The 21,510-nt window shown below is 46.4% G+C and overlaps 3 protein-coding genes across 3 annotated transcripts; 1 reads left to right on the top strand and 2 right to left on the bottom strand.

The window, feature by feature from the left end:
• The first annotated feature begins 5,987 nt into the window (after positions 1-5,987).
• Positions 5,988-8,222, top strand: LOC117857067 (putative serpin-Z12). Its single transcript, XM_034739545.2, has one exon. The coding sequence runs from the start codon at positions 6,431-6,433 to the stop codon at positions 8,048-8,050; it is 1,620 nt and encodes a 539-aa protein (XP_034595436.1). The 5' UTR covers positions 5,988-6,430; the 3' UTR covers positions 8,051-8,222.
• Positions 8,223-8,311: 89 nt separating this feature from the next.
• LOC117857069 (cell number regulator 5) lies at positions 8,312-12,229 on the bottom strand. The gene is made up of 4 exons (XM_034739548.2): positions 12,036-12,229; positions 11,437-11,627; positions 9,657-9,883; positions 8,312-8,769 (listed from the first exon to the last, which is right to left on the bottom strand). The coding sequence occupies exons 2-4, from the start codon at positions 11,615-11,617 to the stop codon at positions 8,617-8,619; spliced, it is 561 nt and encodes a 186-aa protein (XP_034595439.1). The 5' UTR covers positions 11,618-11,627; positions 12,036-12,229; the 3' UTR covers positions 8,312-8,616.
• A 458-nt stretch (positions 12,230-12,687) lies between these two features.
• Positions 12,688-16,033, bottom strand: LOC117857068 (SUN domain-containing protein 1). The gene is made up of 2 exons (XM_034739546.2): positions 14,892-16,033; positions 12,688-13,283 (listed from the first exon to the last, which is right to left on the bottom strand). Exons 1-2 carry the CDS (start codon positions 15,915-15,917, stop codon positions 12,978-12,980), a joined length of 1,332 nt encoding a protein of 443 aa, XP_034595437.1. The 5' UTR covers positions 15,918-16,033; the 3' UTR covers positions 12,688-12,977.
• Positions 16,034-21,510: the final 5,477 nt, after the last annotated feature.

The following is a 21,510-nucleotide window of genomic DNA, read 5'->3' as shown; positions in this document are numbered from 1 at the left end:
AGATGCTACTGTCGCCCGAACCATCAAGTCGGTTCTTTGGTTTTCACCTAGAAATGTCCCTAGGGTTGAGGTCCTCACAAAAACACCTTCAGAAGGAAAAGGATACCCATGGCACCGTCATCGCTGGCCAACGATCAAGGACTAAGGTAGGCTTTCACCCGAGAACTTGCACCCTACATGACAACCACCAAACATTGCCAGTCATCGCCACAGCTATACCACCATGAGCCACCGAGCGCTGGTCCGGCTGCCAGCCCAACTCCCGATCTGCGCACCGCGCGGATGCAAGAAAGTGTCTGATGGGGCTGGGTCACCCTTACCCTCGGCAGGCTGTTGTCACCGCCATGGATGGGTGTCCCAGCAAGGCGCCGCCCACAGGGGCCACCATGGACGAGCAGACGAAACAACTCGCAATGACACTAGAAACGGCTGAGACAAAGCTGGATCTGCTGCCAAGACCATCAGCCAACCATCATGAAGCGTCGGAGAAAGAGGACCAGGTGGAGACGGCACTGAATCGCCCCGCCACCACCTTCCTCATGCCCGCGCGGTTTCGGCAACGTGCCTTGGCGGCGGTGCAAGAGGAGGAAGAGTAGGCTAGCCAGCGGCATCGAGCACCCCCGTGCTTGAAGATGGGAGGGAGGAAGCCGGCTAGCGGCGGCTGTGTTGCCCCCGGGAAGCGAAGAAATCCTTGCCGCCAGCCATCCTCGTCTCCCGCCGGGCTTCCGGCGTCAAACTCCGGTTGCGGCAGGACCGCGAAACAGTGGAAGGAGCCTTGGCAGCGTTGTTGGGTGCCGCTGCTCGAGTCGCCGCAGGGGCGATGCGGGGGCAAGATCCGCTTTTTCAGGAGGTGTTGGCGACTATCAACTTGAGCTAATTTGATTCGTCAGAAATATGAGATGGGTACGGTAGGCTGCATGATGCTTGTCAGCTTGTATATGTCAAACTGATTGGTGATAGTTGGTACGACTAAATTAAAAATAAAAAATATTATGCCGAAACAATGTTATGAATGTGTGACCAACATTAATGCCTTTTATTATTTCTAAAATATTGACAGCAAAATTATCTTTGGCTTTGGTCATGCACAGGGTAAAATTGTCTTTTCACCCTCCGTTTAACACCGTTATTGCATAGAGACAGTTGTGTCAAATAGGGAATGAAAGTTGAACATAGTGTCAAATAAGGAAGTTCAAACTTTTCAAGACCAGAAAAGGAAATTCTCATTTTACCGGTGTCAAATAGGAAATTTTCTCATGTATCAATGATCCGGTGAAGTTCCCACCCTAACTACAATTGAGCTGTTGATTATCTTAAAAACAAGAATAAATCCATACCGAAGAGTACAACAAAGCAACAAAACAATTATAAAGAATTCATGACAATCGGTTGGATTGGAAGACAACCAGCGGACCTGTGCCACACCATACAACACACCCCTTCTAAGCACATTAACAAGCATACCAAGCTGCACGGCCACGCCACTCCACAAGTTGACACCACCACCACCACAAGTTTGTTGACGCTCATTATTGACACACTTTTAGTGCTATTTCAATAGTGTTTTCATGCATATTCTTATACTAACCCGCCACTTGGCACCTGAAATAACCCCATATTCGCATATGTGTCGTGCTTTGGACTACATTGCAAAATCATAGGAAATATGACATAAATGAAGGGTTTTTCTACGAGTTGAATTTGGACCTGAACTTTGGATAACACAAGAAGTCTACATGAGAAAGACGAGTACTAGCGGAGACCAAAAGAGAGTTGGCCGATCGGCCCAGGACCCAAAGGCCGACCGGCCTAGACCAATTAACCGTCCAAATGCATCCACATTCGATGAACCATTATTCTAGATGACTTAGAGGCAAAGTATGTGGTGATTTGGCAAGTCAATCTTGTGGTCAAGCTAAGGAAAACCCAAGATTGGAAGGTTAGAAGGTCCGCAGAAGTAGCAGATCTTGCACGAAGCATATCTCCCTCGTCCAGACCCCAATTGGGACGAATTTAGTATCTAAATTGCATGGCTTAAAAAGACCTACAACTTTCGTATAGAATGTTTTGGTGTTTGTGGCCCAAAGGTAGTGAGATCGCCTAGGCTAATCGGCTGATCGGCCTAGCCCGTCTTTGGGCCAGATTGACGTGCCCTTTGCCCCACGACACCTCTGGACTATAAATATGCCCAATTTTCATTGGCACATGGAATCAATCCACCAAAACTCGACGAAACCAAGGACATTCACCAGAGGGAGCTGACAGCCGCCGCAAGTCTTCAGAGTTGTCTAGGAGATGGCTTAAGCCAAACCCTAGCCGCCATGGCCTCCCTGCGCGGTTATGCCATGGTCGAGTTCAGGAGCTAGTTGTGATCATCAATGGTATGTACTCGGAGGTTATGATCTAATACATCTATTAGGTGAGTAATGTTGTTCATGTCATCTGATCTGTTAGCGACATAATGCCTCATTTTATGCTTTCTATCTATTATGAATATGCTTGTTCCTTAGTCCAATGCAAGGTTAGAATGCATAGAATTCTTTATGTAATCATGGTGATTATATCTAGTATGTTGACCCTTCTTGATAGCTAGACATGTTCACCTGTGTTTGTGCCCTTAAATTGCCTGTGCTGATAGGGAGGATCGTGACGAGCTCTGTTTCCTTGTAGGGTGGGGTTTTTCGGGAGGTTGACCGGGGGTAGTAGTTTAAATATTGCTTTGGATGAGATGCATGATTTGCTTGCTCGTGTTGACCGTTGTTAGCATGCTAATTTGTGAACCACAATCGTATGGATTAGTTGTAGCTCTTCTCGCAGAGTATTCCCCCAAGGTTTATTAATCCGTGGAACTTATAGCACAAGATCTATTTCAACTAGTATTGTTAGTATTAACTTGGTGTTTATGAAAGATTCAGATCCAATCTACTAAGCATGTTCAGACAGATAATAGATAGAGTAAAGGTAACCAATCTAGAGCGACCTAGACTATGCATATGTTGTAATTCTGAGCATAGATAGAAAAGCAACACATATATGGTTTTAGTAAAAAAATATCTTTAAATTTACACCTCCGGTCCGGATCCCGAAACCCCCCACCTTACACAAGAAAGATTCTATCACGATCACCTCTATCAGTGCAAGCAGGTTAAGGGCATGATCATAAGAATATTTCATATTCATCGGTAGATCAGGCATGCAAATCTGGTCACCACGACCACAAGAACACCCTAGGCAATCTATCATTGATTCATAGATTGAAAAGCAAGAAAACCCGATAAAGCATTAAACCATCAAATAAGATACTTAGATCGCTAAGAACATGAGCACATCTATTACTTCATCATAAATGATTGTACATCACAAGATCACCACCAGGATCCTACCTTAATCTTGATGACTTCTAGCTCCAGAACTCCAGTGTGATCTTCCTCGCAGGGTGATCACGCCAGCAGAGGTTCACCTATGCTAACACCCGACAACTGCATGGCCCTTGAATCTCCGGAGAGGTGTCCCTCAAGCTCCTTCTGCTTCTCTATTGCTTCACATTGAGTACGTGGTCTTGGATATGGGGCTCGGTGGTTTTTTCGGGATATTTATAGTCCAGATAGCGCGTGGATAAAATTGGAAGGCGAGAGGGCGAAGGAAATCCCCAGGCCGATCGACTTGGAAGGGTCCAAGCCGATCGGTCTGAGCCTTCCTTTAGGCCCCTCGCATCCTGCTTCATCTCCAAGTCTCCTCTGGTGCTCTGGAGTTTTCTTTTCACTTGCATGTGGACCTGACACATTAGTAGTTTCGGGATGAGATTGATCTTCAATGACTTTCCAAATCTTTGCTTGATCTTCTCCGATTCCTCTTTGATCCCGAGCTGGTCCTTGCCATTATCTTCATAAACTTAGCCCCTAAGTAACTTCGGAGGATTGTTTGCCAAAGATGGGCACCAGGGGGCTCCAGAGGGTGCCAGGCCAATTGGTCTGGGTTCCTCTAGGCCGATCGGCCTAGCCCCTTCCTGGGCCCTTTGACCTTCATTTTCATCTGGTTCGATGCTCATTCAGTGCTTTATCCAAAAATATGCTTTTAAGCCCAATTTCCTGCAAAAACACATTCTCCTCCAAAATACATTGCATATGTGAAAATGACCGGTTTATTAGGTGTAATTAATAGTTTAGGTATCAAATTCATGTTATTATTGAATATAAATAGGGGTAAAAGTGTGTCAAAGTGAGCGTCAACAGCTCGTTGGCTAGAACTACAACTAGAAGATGATAGACTCTTACTACCCTTGGTGGTGTTATCATATATATCTGTGTATGTGATCTACCTTTACTCACGATATTCATCTTTACATCAAGGTTACCCTTTATATGCAATCTATGCTTCATGCTAGGATTAGATCTGTTGAGTTAGATAGAAAACCCTAGTCAGTTCGTTGTCGATGCTCGGATTGATAAATCTTGGATGAAATACTCTAAGGGAAAAGCTACGATGATCCTTGCGCTTGCGGTTCACAAATTGATGTGCTAACTGCCGTTAACAAAGTTGACACATCACCAGACAACACAAAGTTAATGTGCCAACATGTCATCGTTTCCACTTGTAGCATCGTGACTAATGATAATATTTTGTACCGAGCCAACCACTGTCGACATGTCATCGTTTCCACTTGTACCATCGTGACTGATAATAATGTTTTAGACCGATTTGACAACCACACCTCAGCAGTCGATGCTCCGTGCAACTGCATACTTATAGAAATTAATGTAGATGATCCAACAAAAAAGAATATATATAACTACAAATCTTATTCATTCCATTATACACCATTACCGTAAATATAATCACTAACAAGCGTGACAAGTCTACACCCCATTATCATCGTAGGACATACCATCGGCTATATGTGACTCGTCGGACCAGTGTCAATTATCTTCCTTCGTTTCTCTTTGATGTTTTAGCACAAAACACGGCCTCAAACAAGGCCATGGTGGCCTCTAGCCATATAGAGGTGCACAGAAAAATTGAACACGATGCTAGGTTTTGCTATGGGCATAGGGGCACAAGCCCCCCTATGCTAAGCGCATCGTATATGTACACATAAGTTATTCTCAAATGTTATTATCCGGTTTCCAACCAATCATACAGTATAATCCTAACCTAAAACATGACAAATGAGTGCTGCCTGTTCGGCAGTGCGTTTGCAACTCCACGTTGGCCTAGCAGCGATCGGCCACGCATTGTGGCGGACGGCTCGATGCTAGGTTCTTGCTCTCGGCGGATTGTTTGTTGTTGTCGGCGCATGGTGTTCCCATCCTTCTAGCCGAGTTGTTCATCGTATTGGGCCGTTGCGAGTTGAGTAGCGCAATACTTTGTGTGGCTTGTGTTGATGTCCCAATCCAACCGGCCAAGTATTGATGGTTAGTGGTGCGCCATGTTGATATCTCAATCCAACCGGCTAGATCTTATTGCCTGAGTAGAGTGGTGTGGCCGTGTTGACGTCTCAATCCAACTGGCCGAGTTTAGTCGTTTCTTTCTTAGTCTTTCTTTTATTTTCCTCCTAACTATGGTTTCCCACTGTTGTAGTCTTGTATTTTTCTGCTATATCAATAAAAACTCGCACTATCTTGTGCGGTTCGTTAAAAAAAAGACAAATGAGTTTAATGGTGAAATCAAACATATATCGTGTCTGTTGAGTTTTGGAAACTAGAATTTATATCATCTAGGTCATCATCAGGGTCTCTCTTCTAAATAAATGCAATCTTATATGTTTAGAGATCTGCTGGTTTTATAGTGGAACTTATCATGGAATTAGCAAAATTGGTCGGGTCAACTGACCCAACAACAACATGTTGCTTCGTTAAATAATTGTCACGTATTGTTGGATGCCGTGAAAACTGCGTCGAGCAGACGCTATGCCATGAACCCATCTCTCGATCGTTCGCCACAAAAAGCTCTACGACGTACGACCAAACCAAGCTTTACGCGCTTGCCGAATGTTTTACTCGTTAGAATACTCGAGCGTCAGTTGATTTGGAGCGAGCTAACGTGTCATTCACGAAACAATGCTGCTCATGCTCAATGCAAGCCGTTCTCAATAAATGGAGCACCTCGCCATCCGACATTCCCGTCGCATCCAGGCGTCCAGTCTAGCTATCAATTTGTGCCACTGCGCCATTCAACGACCATCACCGGTGGCCGGTGAGCCGATGAGCTACACACGCCGGGCATATAGCTCATACGTAGCTAGAGTATAAGCTCGACGCTATCAACTTTCATTACAGTTCGCCGGTGGTGGTGCATCGATCGATCGATCCCGCGGCGTTCGTGCTAGTGCGACGAACTGTGCACGCGGCACGTTTGACTCTACTTACCAGAGCTACCACGTCGCCGGAAAGCTGTGAGTGAGCTCTGAAGCCGCGCAGCGTGCGCGCACCCGATGAGCTCGCCGCCGCGCTGGGACGGATGGCCGGAGACGGACGGTGACGACCGAACGCCCGTCGCGACGCGAACGGCCTCCCGCGGCATCGGCGGGGGCCGGCCGCGTGATGCGAACACGGGCCGAGGGCAAGGAGCGGGCAACCTGTTGAGCTTCGGGGCCACGCCGCCGGGGCCTTGGTTCGCCTTCGCCCCGCCGCACCCGTGCGCGCCGCCGCTCCGCCAGCACGTCCGCGCGCCCGTTTTCGCGCAGCCACCCCGTGATCCTTTCCCGTGGAGCACGCCCGTGTTCGCGAACCCATTTGACGATCCTCGTTTAGCGTTGACCATGCCATGTCCATGGGGGCCGCCCAGCCAGGTGCCCTTTGGAGGCTCCGGCGGCGGGGCCGCGGCCCCGAAAGGCGGCGGCGGCGATCCGGGTGTGTTGTTCCCTGGCAGCGCCCGTCCTGTCCGCACGGACTGCGACGCCGACGGCGGGGCGTCGTGCCTGCCCCTCGCGAGGCAGGTCGCCCTGCGGACGGCGGGCGGCGGAGAGGCGCGCAACTTCATCGTCTCGCCGCTGTCCTTCCACGCGGCGCTCGCTCTGGTGGCCGCCGGCACGCGCGGGGAGACGCAGCGCGAGCTCCTGAGCTTCCTCGGCTCGGACTCGCTCGACGACCTGTGCCGCGCCGCGGCCACCGTGCTGGTCGGCAGGCTCCCCGACGTTGCGGAGACGGCGTCGTTCGCCTGCGGCGTCTGGGTCGACCGGAACCGGTTCCTCACGCCGGAGTTCGCAAACACCGCCGCGTCGCGCTACGCCGCGGTCGCGGAGCCCGTGGACTTCTCCTCGGAGCCCGAGATGGCGAGGCGGCGAGTCAACGCCTTCGTGAGCGAGGCGACAAAAGGCCTCATCACCGACGTCCTCCCTCCCGGCTCCGTCGACTCGTCCACGGTGCTCGTCCTCGCCAACGCTCTCTACTTCAAGGGAACGTGGGCCCGGCCGTTCGACCCGTTCAGGACCTTCACCGCGCCGTTCCATCTCCCCGGCGGCGACACCGTGTCCGCGCCGTTCATGACGGCGAACCTATTCAACGAGCAGCTGATCGCCGTGTTCCCGGGATTCAAGGCGCTTAAACTGCCATACAAGAGCGGCGGCGGCCACCAAGCTGCGTTCCACATGCTTCTGCTCCTCCCCGACGGCGAGGCTCTCAAGATCGGTGACCTCTACGACAGGGCCGTCTCGACGCCGGGGTTCATCAGGAAGCACACGCCGGTGGACGAGGTCACGGTGGGGCGGTTCATGGTCCCAAAGTTCAAGTTCACGTTCGATTTCGAGGCGTCGGAGGACATGAAGAAGCTGGGGGTCACCAGAGCCTTCCGAGGCGGCGACTTCTCCGGTATGGTGACCAGCGGAGACGGGCTTTTTATCAGTGGAGTGTACCACAAGGCCACCATAGAGGTTGACGAGCTGGGCACCGTGGCTGCCGCAGCCACGGCTGTGTGCATACAGCAGTGTGCACGCATGGCACGGCTGCCGCCGGTGGATTTTGTGGCGGACCGGCCGTTCTTGTTCGCCATCGTGGAGGAGAGGAGCGGCGTCGTGATGTTCCTTGGGCATGTGGTGAACCCTCTGGCTGGGTGATGGATGGATGCTGAATGAGCAGAGAGAACTGAACATGGGAGTGTACACGAAAAGCAGAAATGAAGAATAAAGTAGTGGTTGAAACTTTGTATATATGTGCCATGTAATTTGAAGAGTTTATACTTGTGCTATGCAACCGAAAATTTTAGAATAGAACTCAAATTTTACATAACCCGTCTCACAAAATTTTCCCGCGGGCTGTTAGCACTTTGGCTATCTACAAGACACTTGTAACTTGCAAGCAGTAAAGTACAATAAACATTCTACAAGACAAGACCCTTTTCTTCTCATCCTCTCGCCAATACATATGGAAAATGTTACAAGTAACTCTTCTGCTACAGCCCTGTGATACAGCTCGTTTACAACTTCTGTGAACTGTCAGTGGTTCACTATTTCAAAAGTTACCTTTACAACAACTCTATGAAACCAGACCTCATAGAAACACTCCGGGAGCACAAGAACAAAAATATGCCACGCTGGCAGGCAAACTCAGCACCAGGTCACACCCACCCACTCACCAATGATCTGTCAGTTCAGGGAGATTACATTCATACAATCAATTAGTATCAAAGCTCATCCATTGTCTGAACTGGAGGTGGAGTCACGTTAGGAGCTGAAGATGAGCTACTGCCTGTTCTCTCCCGGATCTCCCTGTACTCCTGGCATATGGCACACAAGTGACAGAATAAATGTGTCGTCAAATCGCCACAAGGTGCTTCCTACACAAGACAAGTATTTTGGAGTGAGCAATATTTGATTTTATTAGAAACCATAAAGCATCATTACACAGACAGTAAAAAAATCATAATGATGTGGATGAAAGTAGAATGCTGAAATTCATACACAGTTGAAATGCAAATGGCTAATTCTAGATCAACTTAACCAGATTTCCTATGATGATAAAAAATGGTTATTTCCCAGCTCACTTTCATAAGTTGACTTCCAAACCATCCAGTTCCAAAGACCATTTCGACCAAAAGATAAATCCCCCAATCTGCACTGTAAAACTTATGACTATGTGCCCTATTCGCAAAGCCTTCAATTCTGCGACACTGAAAATAAGAAACTGGCTTTTTTAGTTGACACATGCAAAAAATGGCTTGTTGTTTTGCTCAATGAAAGTGTTAGCACGGCTAGGAGTGCCCTGCTTCTTCCAATACAAAGAAAGCCAGTTTCGCTGACAGCACGGCATGCAATGCAATTGCAAATAAAATTTTCTGTGAAGTGCTAACTGAACTATTACACAAGCTGATGAATCCGTAAGATGGAAAATACAAGTACAATAAACTTGTCCCTTATAATCTACTGAACAGTTATATAATCTATTTTAGTGTTAGAAAAGGCACATGGATTAGGGTAAGTTCAATATTAGAAACAGAGAATGTTGCGCCCTATGAACTCCTAGTGTGTATTGGGTGAAATTGAACTCAAAACGACAAAAATACTGTGGTGCATACACACCAGTTGCCACATTTCAGTAGTGGTGAAAAGTTGAAGGATGTTACATACATTGCCTCTGACACATCTAAAGACAATTAAACGTCCATATCCAGGGAAATAAAAAAATGAATGAAAATATAACAACTGACAGATTCAAACTGCATACCGGAAGATTGTACTTTGTTCTTAGTGCACTGCGATATCCACAAGCATAACAAGCAACAGCAGACCCTGGAACTGCTAATACAAGGCCTCCAGTAAACACACAGCAGAGACTTGTAAGAAGGCCCCAAAGCATGCAATGTGTAGTGCATGATCCAGCAAGGGTTCCAGATCCCAAGAATTGTGCGTTCTTTCCAAAAAGGAAACAGGGGCAAGTTGCACCAATACAACCTAGAAAAATGGTCAGCAAATCAGATGGCATTTTTCACATTATCCAACTAGATAAGACTTTTCAGTAATACACGATTATGCATTTCATGATGACACTTCCAATTGAACTGAGAAATACAGCAATATACCCAATAAATATATAAAAAAGTGCTATTCAAACACATTTCCATCATATGCCTTTCTTGTTTGGTCATACCATGGGAATATTTGTTGGCAGTTGAACCAATTGGTAAACCACTGATAAAATAAAGCGTTAGCAAACAATTATGAATGCTATTTTAGCTGACCTCCCTACTTTTATTCATGCCATGCCGAGCCAGACAGTTCCATATTAAGAAATGCATTGTTCCTTATTTTACCAAACCTTCCTATTTTTACTTATGCTATGCAGAGCCAAACTGGTACTCTCTGTCCCAAAAGAATGCCATTCTAGTTTTGTCCTATGTCAAATTATCTTAAGTTTGACCGAGTTTACAGAGAAGAGTATCAACATCTATAACACCAAATAGGTATACTATAAAAATGTACTTTATGATGAATCCAACCATACTTATTTGGTATCATAAATATTCGGAACTTGGTCAAACTTAAGATAGTTTGAGCTAGGACAAAACTAGAATGACATTCTTTTTTGGACGGAGGGAATACATATTAAGATACCTTATAACCTATGGTTTAACATATTAAGATACCCTATAACCTATGGTTTTGAATGACAGCTCATTGGAGCAACGAGCATGATGATACTAAAAATTAACTTATTCTATTGAGACAATGATTTGTGTCGACCCTATCCTACAATCTTTTTCTTAAACTTGTAAAAAAATCAAAGTCAGCTGCAGACCATAATTAAATTCACGAGAAGTAGTTCTGACCTAGTGACCTTTGCCAATTTTTTTCTACCCATAAATGAGAGGGCAGCATTGATCCATAGATAAGATCCCAATAAATAAGAACACAAATACATATTCGACGCTGTTACAAAACTCCCACTCATTCTCACAAGTGTACAGGTTTGACCATTTAGTCATCCGCATCTGTATACAAGTCAGTGAGACTGCACATGTTCACTGAGGATATCATGCAGCAGCAGGGTAATGAAAGCTTTTATATTTCTACTGCACTTCAAAATAAGAATCTATGGAACATTACCGCATTACTTTCATGAAATAGCTAGTTGATGTTGATATATGCGCTTGATGAGTAGTAAATTTAGGTTAGACACATGGCAAGTAACATGCAGAGATATTGTTACTTCATCTAGAAGAACTAATTCAGCCTAGAAATCCATCATCAAGAAATATTCACAAAGAAAAGAGGCAAGGGGGTTGCAGGTTAAAATTTTAAAATGAAGCTTCTGTCATTTTTAATATGTCATTGCAGAGTCATAGATGTAGTCAAACTTCTGTCTGAAGCACATATTTGTTCCTAACCACCAAACATGATATATTTGAAATCTATTACAATATTGTGTTTACTATCATGCAACTAAAAGGCACCTTTTATATTTTTCTTCTGTAAATCAAGAGGTCACAGGTCAGAGAGTGGCATACAGCTCTGTGGATCATCAAAACAAGCACAAATGCCAGAAGACCATTGTGTTGGATCCCGGCTTAGCTTATTATTATGGCTTGTGGCATGGTTCTCTTCTACAGCAGGAACACGATCCTCTTCAGTATCTAGGCCGTATAAAGGAATATACTGCGGTGGAACATAGCTTCCTTTTCCGGCCATCCCTGATTCCCTGTGACCAAAACAAAAGGCTGATCTCATGAAAAAAAGGAAAGGCATTAAGGCTTCATTAACAGCAGATTGCACATATATGATTGGATACCCCAAGGATAACAGAGGAATCCAGTGTATCTTGAAATAAAGCAAACGCAGTGTTTGCATGAGGTCGATTATTGTTCTGATTTTTATGCCCTTCAATTAATCAGATGATTCTTGGTTTCATTTAAAAAAAACAGATGATTCCTGGTAAAACTACGATGTGATCCGTAGCAGGGGTGCACATGTACACCGATAATTTTTGCAAAAAAAATCGAAGTTAGTAGGTAACATAAAAGATCAGATCCGAATACAAATAGCATACAGTAAGGTTTTGGGTGTTCGATTTCGCACAGCAGGAAGGGAAAGGAATGGGCAATGATACCTGTCGGGTGCTCGTCGCTGGCGAAGAGCCCGACGAAGACCTAGCTAAGGGCGGCGCCACTCGCCCTCTCGTCGCCGCTATGAAAGAAAGGCCGAGAGCTAGAGGGGGAGGAGGCGTGGAGCGGAGAAAGAAAAAAGGGAAGGACGGTTGAACGCGACGCGACGCGCTCGCCGTCCGGATGGCAGCGGAGCGGAGTGCTGATTTTCTTCTCACAGGTCAAATAACGGTTACAGTAAATCGATGCCAAAAGCTAATTTTTTAATCGGAAACTGCTTACGCTGCCCTTTTATCTTTTTTTTATTATTTTTATTAGGATAGGTACGCTACACTCAAATCATCTGCCACGATATTTGCTTTGAAAAAACAAAATCTCTAGAGACTGTCCTCCGAAAAACTGAAAGAATAGTGCTTTTAATTTTAAGTTTTCTATCTACAACTACAAGAGAGAGAGCCTAGTCCCTTGTATCTCACATTGAGTTCATAATTATAGGGATTGGTTCAATAATTAACCTTTGGACTAAATAGATCTATTTTACTAATATTATCTCATAGATTTGTCGGCACTACACTTTCTTGCTGGAACAGCTTGAGACAGACTATGCGTCTCGAAGATCTGGGGGAAATATTCCCATGGCAAGAAGATTTTACCATGTTTGGTGTCTTTCCAAAACAGAGTAGAATCATTTTTTTTCTGATAACTTCGCACACTCAGCCTACAAATTGCGGCAAGCCGCCAACCCATATTACAGGACACAAAAAGCTTTTGGACATCCATATCCATTTAATGCACACACTAAACATCTGCCACATGCCATTGGACTAAAGTTACCCAGCAAACAATTGTTAGATTTACAGTTTGTACATGACAGCATCCTAGGGCTAAACCAGAATGGGTAAAAAGAGCAAGCCCTAAAGCGTACTGAAAACCTTTCCCCACTGCTCTCAGGCCCGAAAACCTGCAGTGCCTGGAGAGACAGGCTCGCGGCCATGCACCCGGAGGCGGTAGATGCACGTCAGCAGTGAGCTTCCGTGGTTCGAAGTGAAATCCAACCTGATCATATTGATCACGCCTACATCTGGGGCTGTAACATCAAATGTCTGAATATTGTTCTTGTCCAAGTCGTATGTGAATTCTGCCAGGGCAGCCATCTTGGCAGCATGACTTGATTGGGTCTCACTGGACGTCTCATCATACCATCCAGACACCCGGCAATCTTTTGGAGCTGTGGACCTATCATATGCCACATCCTGCATGCCACACACCTAGTAGTCAGTCATGTACCAAGGAAATATTCTTACTGGAACAAAATGAAAGTACTATTGAGGATTTAAATGATGCCCGGTAGACAGAAAACACATTTTCCTGTGAGGTTGAACATATCTTGCATACCCAATAGTCATGTTTCGCTGAAGTGGGTTTGGTTTTACCTACAGCTGAATCCCCATAAGTACTAATCAATACATGGGTAATGAGTTTTCCCTTTTTGGTTAAGATAGTATCTCAAACACCAGCAATTTACCAACCAAACCTGTGGGCCCAGCAATGTCATCTTCAATCAAACAAATAGGGAAGAAATTGCTTGCACAGTTATTTGTCTCTTGATACTAATTGCTATTAGTCATAGTAACACTTAAACAGGACACAAAAGAAACGGTTTATTCAGAAGATAAAAGCTACAACAAAACCAATTGCAACAGTCAAGAGAGACAACTAAAATTAAAAGCATCAGCTTGTACTTGGTAAAGAATCAAGACGAACTTGAACTTCGAAGCAAAATTATGAACATAACAATCAAAATGTGCAGTCTAACGAGGAAGATTAAGCATGGATAAACAGAGTTGTGTTCGCCTCACATTCATCGATTCAACCCTAACCAAACGATTGTGTTCAGTTGTTTAGAACAGTTGCCACTAAACACTGTCAACATAATAATATAAAGGACTCAGATCTAAACAGTAAATATTATGTTAGCACAGTTAGCAACAATCATGTAAGGTCATAACCTGGGACAACTATACAGTATGACTAATAAGAGTGGACAGCGTCGCAAGGTGGTTCTTTGAATTTATCTAATAAGATGCACCATGCTCAATGTCAGAAGCAATCAGTTCATAACACAATTCAAAAGTTCTAGAGCAAGGTTTACAAAAACCACTCGAATCTAAATGAAGGCATATCGCAAAAAAAAATCAAGAACATAACATTCATATTAACATAGGATAAGCATACAACAGATAGAAATTTTACTAGCATAAAAATGATTGTTACTGCAAGATTTCCTTTTGTTGTATAGTCTATGCATGTATGATGATAGCCATTAATCATGGAATGTAACAATTAATAGCCCATTAGACAGGAGACATGAAGTGGTTAAGAATGCTAACACAAAAATAATTTACTTGGAGAAGGCTTCTATCCTCAATTGATTAAGAAAGGACAAAATGCTACAAACATGATTTACACAAGAAGGCTTCTATCCTCAATAGACTAAGATAGGACATAGTGCTACAAGCATGATGCATTTAGCCATCAAGCAACTATTCTAATCTTCTAAGTTCTAACAACTAATGGTTTCACAGCTGCTCACACATTCTACTCTTTCATGTAGGTCAAATGAAATCACTTGGAAAAAATTCCCAGCAGTTTGCACAATGGGACTCAATGCTACAAACATGTCAAGCAATGATGCTAAGTTCTACTAGCATTTTCACAGAGAGCTGGCACATCCTACAACTTCGAGTGGATCGTACATTATACACAAAGAAACAGATAAACTTAACACTGTAAGCACTAACAATGCACATAGCATGATACAACTGCTAGTTCTCTAGTTGGCACTTGTCAAAATGTCTTACCTTGGAGACATGCTCGAGTGTCACTGCCTCAGGGATTATACCTGATTTAAGCTTGATCTCCACAAACCCGCTGCTGCCCTGCACAGCAAAGCACTGTCCAGGCTCCCCAAAGCTCGGCTGAATCATCTTCTGAGGGTCAGGATTACCTCCACCCAGCAACCCACTGAAGATACCACGTTTAGGCTCGTAGGGCACCGAGTGGTGGACAACTCTCCCCCCACCCGATGCTACAGCGTAGTCAACCCTGCCGATCCCATCTGCGGCATGCTTCTCAATCTCCCTCATGGCAATCTCCCTGGCAAGGGCGCGGACCTGGTCCAGATCGACCTCACTCCCGGAACCCGAGGCCAGGCCGCCCTTCACCTCCTCCCAGAACTTCTCGAACTCGTCCTTCCGGAGGAACTCCATCCGACTGAGCCCCGCCAGCGCGTCGCCGAGCTCGCCGGCCCTCGCGTCGAGACGGTTGAGCCCGCCCTCGAGCGCGAGCCGCTTCTCCTCCAGCAGCACGGCGAGGTCGGCCCTGGCGGCGCCGACCTCGCCGTCGATCTTGCGGTCGACGGCCTCAAGCTGCACCTGCATCATCTTGAAGGCACGGGCGAGGGAGGCCTCGACCTCGTCGACGCGGGCGGCGTAGCCCTCGAGCGCGGCGCGGTCGGGCGGCGGGGAGGGCGGGGGCGGGTGGGACCAGCGCCAGGCGAGGTCGCCGAGGTAGAACAGCGCGGCGAGGAGGGCGGCGTTCTTCGCGGCGATGCTGAGCGCGGTCTGCCACCGCGGCCGGGGCGGGTGGGAGGGCTTCTTGCGCCGCGCGTGCGCCGGAGGAGCGGATGCGGCCGCAGCGGCGGCCGCGGCGGTGGAGGAGAGGAGCGGGGGCGTCGGGGAGGCCGGGTGCGGGCGGGTGTCGAGGAGGAGGACCGGGCGCTTCCGCGGGGCGGCGGCCGGGGGGCGGGAGGCGATGGGGATGGCGTCTAGGGCTAGCGGGGAGGAGGCGGGGCCGGTGGCGGCCGCGGCGAGGGAGGGGGACGCCATGGGAAGGGCGGCGGCGTGGGGACCGAGGGCGGCGGCGGAGGCAGTTGGGGTTGGGGGGGAAATCAAATGCGAATGCGTATTGCTGAGGAAATTTTGGGGAAGCCGAAGCGGGCGGGCGGGGGAAGACGAGGGGCGCACGCACGAACGGCGCCGAATTGAAACGGCGCTGCTTCGGCTGCCCTGCCGGTTCCTTCCTGCCCTTTGCGAGTGAGTCACTGGCGCGGTGGGGACACCGAATGGGCCAGCCAGATAAGTCGGTTTTCATTTCCCAGCGGATTCGTTGCTTGTTCGAGGAGATTTCCTTGTTAATGTTCAAAATATAACTTCCTTCTGGTAGTTTTCTGTTCCTTATTGGCAGTTCTGATTTACATTCCATTTTTTTTTGTAACTGGCTACAAATGCTAGCACTGAAGCGATATGAAAGCATGCAAGCCTCCCCCGAAGTCTGAACTTAATTTACCCTTTTCCCGAAATTTATGGAACCGAGCCGGTACCCTGCAAACAAGATGGATAAATTTGACACATTTTTATCTACTTTTTGAGGGGAATCACCCTTTGCCACATGAGGGGAGGAGATTGGGGACCAGAGAAATGCTGGCCCATTCTGAGGCCCAAGAATAAAGACAGTTGTGTTGTGTTCTCTATGAAACTTCCTGACCAAAAACAAATGTGGCTAGAGGCGCTTTGGGGCTGTGGTTAGAGTAGGGGGCCGGAATAATAGTTTAATTCTCTCTGAAGCCGCCCACGAATGAAAATGGGCCTCATGATAACTGTTGGGCCCGCCGGTTTGCACGGCCTTCTTCTGTTTTTAGGCCCGGTATGGTTGGTGATCGTTCCATTATTTTCTTTTTTTCCTTCAAAGTAGTAACTGACGGTTCAGTGTTTCTTGTTGAGAATACAAAATGCTTCGCTTTTACGTATTTGCAAACAAGTATTGTTATCCATAAAAAATAGAGTAATAAAGACCTTTTTTTAATAAGAGACTAACATTGAGAACAAACGCACACAGTCACACTCAACCCTAGCATGTGTGATACTTGAGGAACGAATCAATCCTAGCAAGGGTTCCAGTTCCACGATTAGAAAACGTGAGCTTATATTAGGCTGCATATGCATGTTAGCCTGTTGTTAAGAACAACGTACCAGGATTTGTCACTGGCGCTTTCGCGATTTGCTGGAATGCTGGTGATGAACATGAACTAGAGCAGCACACGCGAATAAGCCCTTGAATAACAATCCGATCAGATACGATGTACGTGGGGGGTGACTAGGCGGCGACCGTGGTTTCACCGGCATCCCATGGTCGCCCTCGGACTCTCCAACATTCGTGGGAAGAACTGCTCTACACCAGGGCGGTGCCGAGGTTTGCTGTGGTGTCAGTGTTGGTAAGGTTAGTCCATCTACTCTATGATAGCCTATATCCTCTATGATAGGGTTATCGTGAGAGGTTTTTACTTCAGCGGGAAGGAAAGTGGTGTTTGAGTTCGACATGGGAAAAGAGTCGTGGGAAATCAGATGAACAACAACAATAACAACAATAACAACAACAACCAGTAGCAGCCACTACCAAGGGACAAGCACAGGGAGTTCATGAGCCACAAGCCCCTGACGTTCTCACACTCTCCAGACCCACTTGATGCTGATTATTGGTTAAAGACTGTGGAGAAGATGCTGAACATTACCCAATGCTCTGACAGAGAGAAGGTTCTATATGCTTCAGGACACCTGGAGGGACCAGCTGCAGATTGGTGGGATGCCTACACCACCACCCATTCCAACACCAATGGCATCACCTGGGAGGAATTCAGAACTAACTTCAGGAGTCACCACATTCCTTCTGGACTAATGAAGCTCAAGAAGGAGTTCCTTGATCTCAAGCAGGGGAATATGTCACTGACTGAGTACAGGGACAAATTTGTCCAGTTGTCCCACTATGCTCCTGAAGATATCGCAGATGATGAGCAGAAGCAGGAGTTATTCTTGGATGGTTTGATTGGACCACTCCAGTACCAGCTAATGTCGCATACCTTCCCTAGCTTTCAGAAGTTGCTGGACAAAGCAATTGGCCTGGAGCATAAGAGGAATGAGCTTGGGGAAATGAAGAAAAAGTTCAACTCCCAGTCACTGTCAGGAAGCAATACTCGCCCTTGTCAGGAAGCAATACTCGCCCTCGCTTTGCTCCATAGCAAGGGACACCACTCCGCCCAGGGGGCCCAAGTGGGAATTTTGGGCAGTAGTCACACGTACACCTTCTTCCTTCCAGTGTAGTAAAAGTTTATCAACCAACGGTCTCAGGTACACGTCAATGTCATTGCCGGGTTGTTTTGGGCCTTGGATAAGCACCGGCATCATAATAAACTTCCGCTTCATGCACAATCAAGGAGGAAGGTTGAACATACACAGGGTCACATGCCAAGTACTATGACCACTATTCAACTCACCGAATGGATTGAATCTATTAGTACTTAAACCAAACCTTATGTTCCTTGCATCCCTTTCAAAGTCCGGGAATGCTCTATCAATTGACCTCCACTGGACCCCATCCGCGGGGTGTCTCAGCATCTCATCTTGCTTACATTCTTCTTTATGCCATCGCATCAACTTAGCATTCGCCTTATTTCTGAACAAACGCTCCCCCTTCCCTTTTGTCCCGGTTGGTTCCAACCGGGAGTAAACCTTTTGTCCCGGTTGGTAACTCCAACCGAGACAAAAGGGTGAGGCTTTTGTTCCAGTTGGAGCTTCCAACTAGGACAAAAGGAGGGACCATCGATGGTAAAAAACTGGCCGTTACAACCGGGACTAAAGGGGCGGCTTTAGTCCCGATTGGTATTTACAATCGGAACTAAAGCTCGCCCCAAATTCAGCTTACCGTGACGCGCCACCTTTTACCACGGGCCAACTTTAAACCGGGACAAAAGGGAACGCATAGAAGGTGAGTTCTCTACCAGTGGAAGAGGAATGGAGCCCCTTGATCAGATCCGTTAGTTCTCGTATCTAACCTAACGTCATCTCCGCATGGCACCAAGTCAAGCAAGCAAACAGCGATAAATGTGAGTGATTTGCGTTAGCTTCAGACCAGCCATCCCATCTACAGTGGCGGAGATGATAAACCGCTTTAAAGTACAATTACAATCCGCAATTACACAACGGCTAAATTCTATAAATATTCCAAGGTAGAACAGGAAATACGGCCTATGTATGTACGGCTTCCTCCAGCTGGTGCATTGTGCGACCTCCTGCCGGGCGGTCAGCTACTGGTGCCTTCATCTTTACCACCCCTTCGGACACTTCGTCCGTGCCCGTGCGGCCTTCGGTTCGCCTCCAGCCCCGCATACCGTGTCGCAGGTCCTCCGAAGACCCTGAAAGCTGGTTTTGACGTCTTCATTCCAAAGGGTCCTTCGTCGTTCTTCCTCCCGGATCCAAAATATCCAAGGCCCTCGGCTTCCTGCACATCGAGCACGCAGGGACGAAACAAATCGCTTAAGGTTCTTCCCTCCGAAGGGGGTTACCCCAACAGAGCCCTGTTACTCCGGTACACAGGCGTCGGTCTAGTGTTAACACACGTAGAGCCGTTGAGGCAATCTCAAAGGTGGGCCACAGCGTGGCAGGATAATCAGGGCTTCTAGTCTCCGAGTGTACAGTAGTGGGAGGATGTCGTAGTATTCCTCATTTATAGGAATCATGTAATATATACTAGTGCGGCCTAACTTGCCACTCCTGTTCTTCAGAAACACAGGAGGAGGGGAAAATAAGGATGAAAGACTAGGCTATCAGGATGGAAGACACTAGGAAATAGGCTACCACGAAAGGTCCTCATCCATGTTCCATGTGGATGTTACTTGTTACACTAGCAATTATAAGGAGGGTGTTCGATATATGAAAAAACAACGTTATCGTGTACTCCATAACCATGCAACTCACTGGCATACTTCTTTGTTGGTTACGCCAATCCGTCCCCCTGCCTGTTCATCTGCCAGTTGCTGGCCCAAGGAGCATAGTTAATGGCCGAGTGGAATTGGCGATGAAATTTGCTGCCTCACATTAATCTAGCCAGCTCTGGCCGTAGTCATTTGTCACGATATCTGACGATGTTCAAGATTTACTAGCCTATCATGCGACCAAGCCTGTCGTTATAAATTTAATAAGAAATAACATTAACTAGGATAAGGTTTGTTCCTGCATTTGTACACATCCATAAGAATGAAAAGTTAAAAAATCTGTCATTTTCCAATGAGCGAAACCTATGCAAACAGAATGGCCACGGAAAGTTTTTGTGTGTCTGTTCTGAGTGATGTGAAAGTACATTAATTGTAAGCCTCGTACATTGCATATCATCATTTTGTTCTCACACATATATTTTCCCACTGACAAAGGGGCACATCTCTGCATTTCATTTACACCCTTCAGTTTCCCACAAAAAACATATTTCACATTGTCAGTAACTAACAATAACTAGCATACCATGGGAATACTCAAGGCTATATATCACCATATTTCTACAGAGAAGTCTGAACTATTTGGGCCATAACCAAAATTGAAGCTAAAATAAAGACTCGAGAAAAGGTTGTGTGTGGTCCTGAGTGACGTGAAACTACATTATATGCTGCGTTATGTCATACAGGCATCGACTGCAGGGGCGGATCAAGGGGGGCTAGGGGCTGCAGCCCTCCAAGAGCCTGATTTTACCTCTAAAATACTGTAGATAAAACCTCAAATCACCATTAATTTCTAGCTCTAGCCTTTAATCTCTACTATTTAGTCCCTCGAGGTGTTCATCCTGGTTCCGCCCCTGATCGACTGTATGATCAAATTAATTCGCTTTTCATCATTATATACTTCTCCCTTGCTCCCTTCACTTTGTCACCACAAAAAAGAAGACCAAGGGAAATTAGAGCAAGAAGGGATAGATTACGTCCAGCTGAAGAGAGAAGGGGACAAACATCAATCTTCTCCTGTAGTAATGGCAGGCATTAGGAAATAGGCTACCACATTGAAACACAGTTTCTAACCATCCCACGAGTATAATGCTCCGTTCTGGGACTGTTTTCACTGGAAGCTGAGTGAGTGGAGGACAAGCACAAAGCCTATGCAAGGACGTGGCCTGGAAGAAGACTTAAGTGCATGTAGCAGCAGACAAGAGCCGGCTTGTTTAGTTGCCTAAAGTTTGGAGGTGCAAAATTACTGTTATAGCACTGTAGCACACTGTAGCATTTCGTTTGTATTTGTGAATTATTGTCCAAATATTGACTAATTAGGCTCAAAAGATTTGTCTCGCAAAGTACAACAAAACTGTGCAATTAGTTTTTGATTTCGTCTACATTTAGTACTCCATTCATGTACCGCAAGTTTGATGTGATAGGAAATCTTCTTTTTGCATAGTATCAAAGTTGGGAGTTTGGAGGAAACTAAACATGACCTTAAGCATTCTGGATTAACTACAAGCACTATCCTTGACCGCCTCAAAGAGCAGAGTCTGGACTTGCATATATGTGGAGGCTGCTCTTGCCGTCAGAAGCTCAAAGAAACAGGCACGCATATTGTCGTATCTATCCATCATGCATCTGGGTGTACGTACACCGAGCAACCATTTGGA

This window comes from Setaria viridis, chromosome 5 (genome assembly GCF_005286985.2).
Source record: "Setaria viridis chromosome 5, Setaria_viridis_v4.0, whole genome shotgun sequence".
Classification (NCBI taxonomy): domain Eukaryota; kingdom Viridiplantae; phylum Streptophyta; class Magnoliopsida; order Poales; family Poaceae; genus Setaria; species Setaria viridis.
This window is presented reverse-complemented; position numbering and strand designations above follow the sequence as displayed.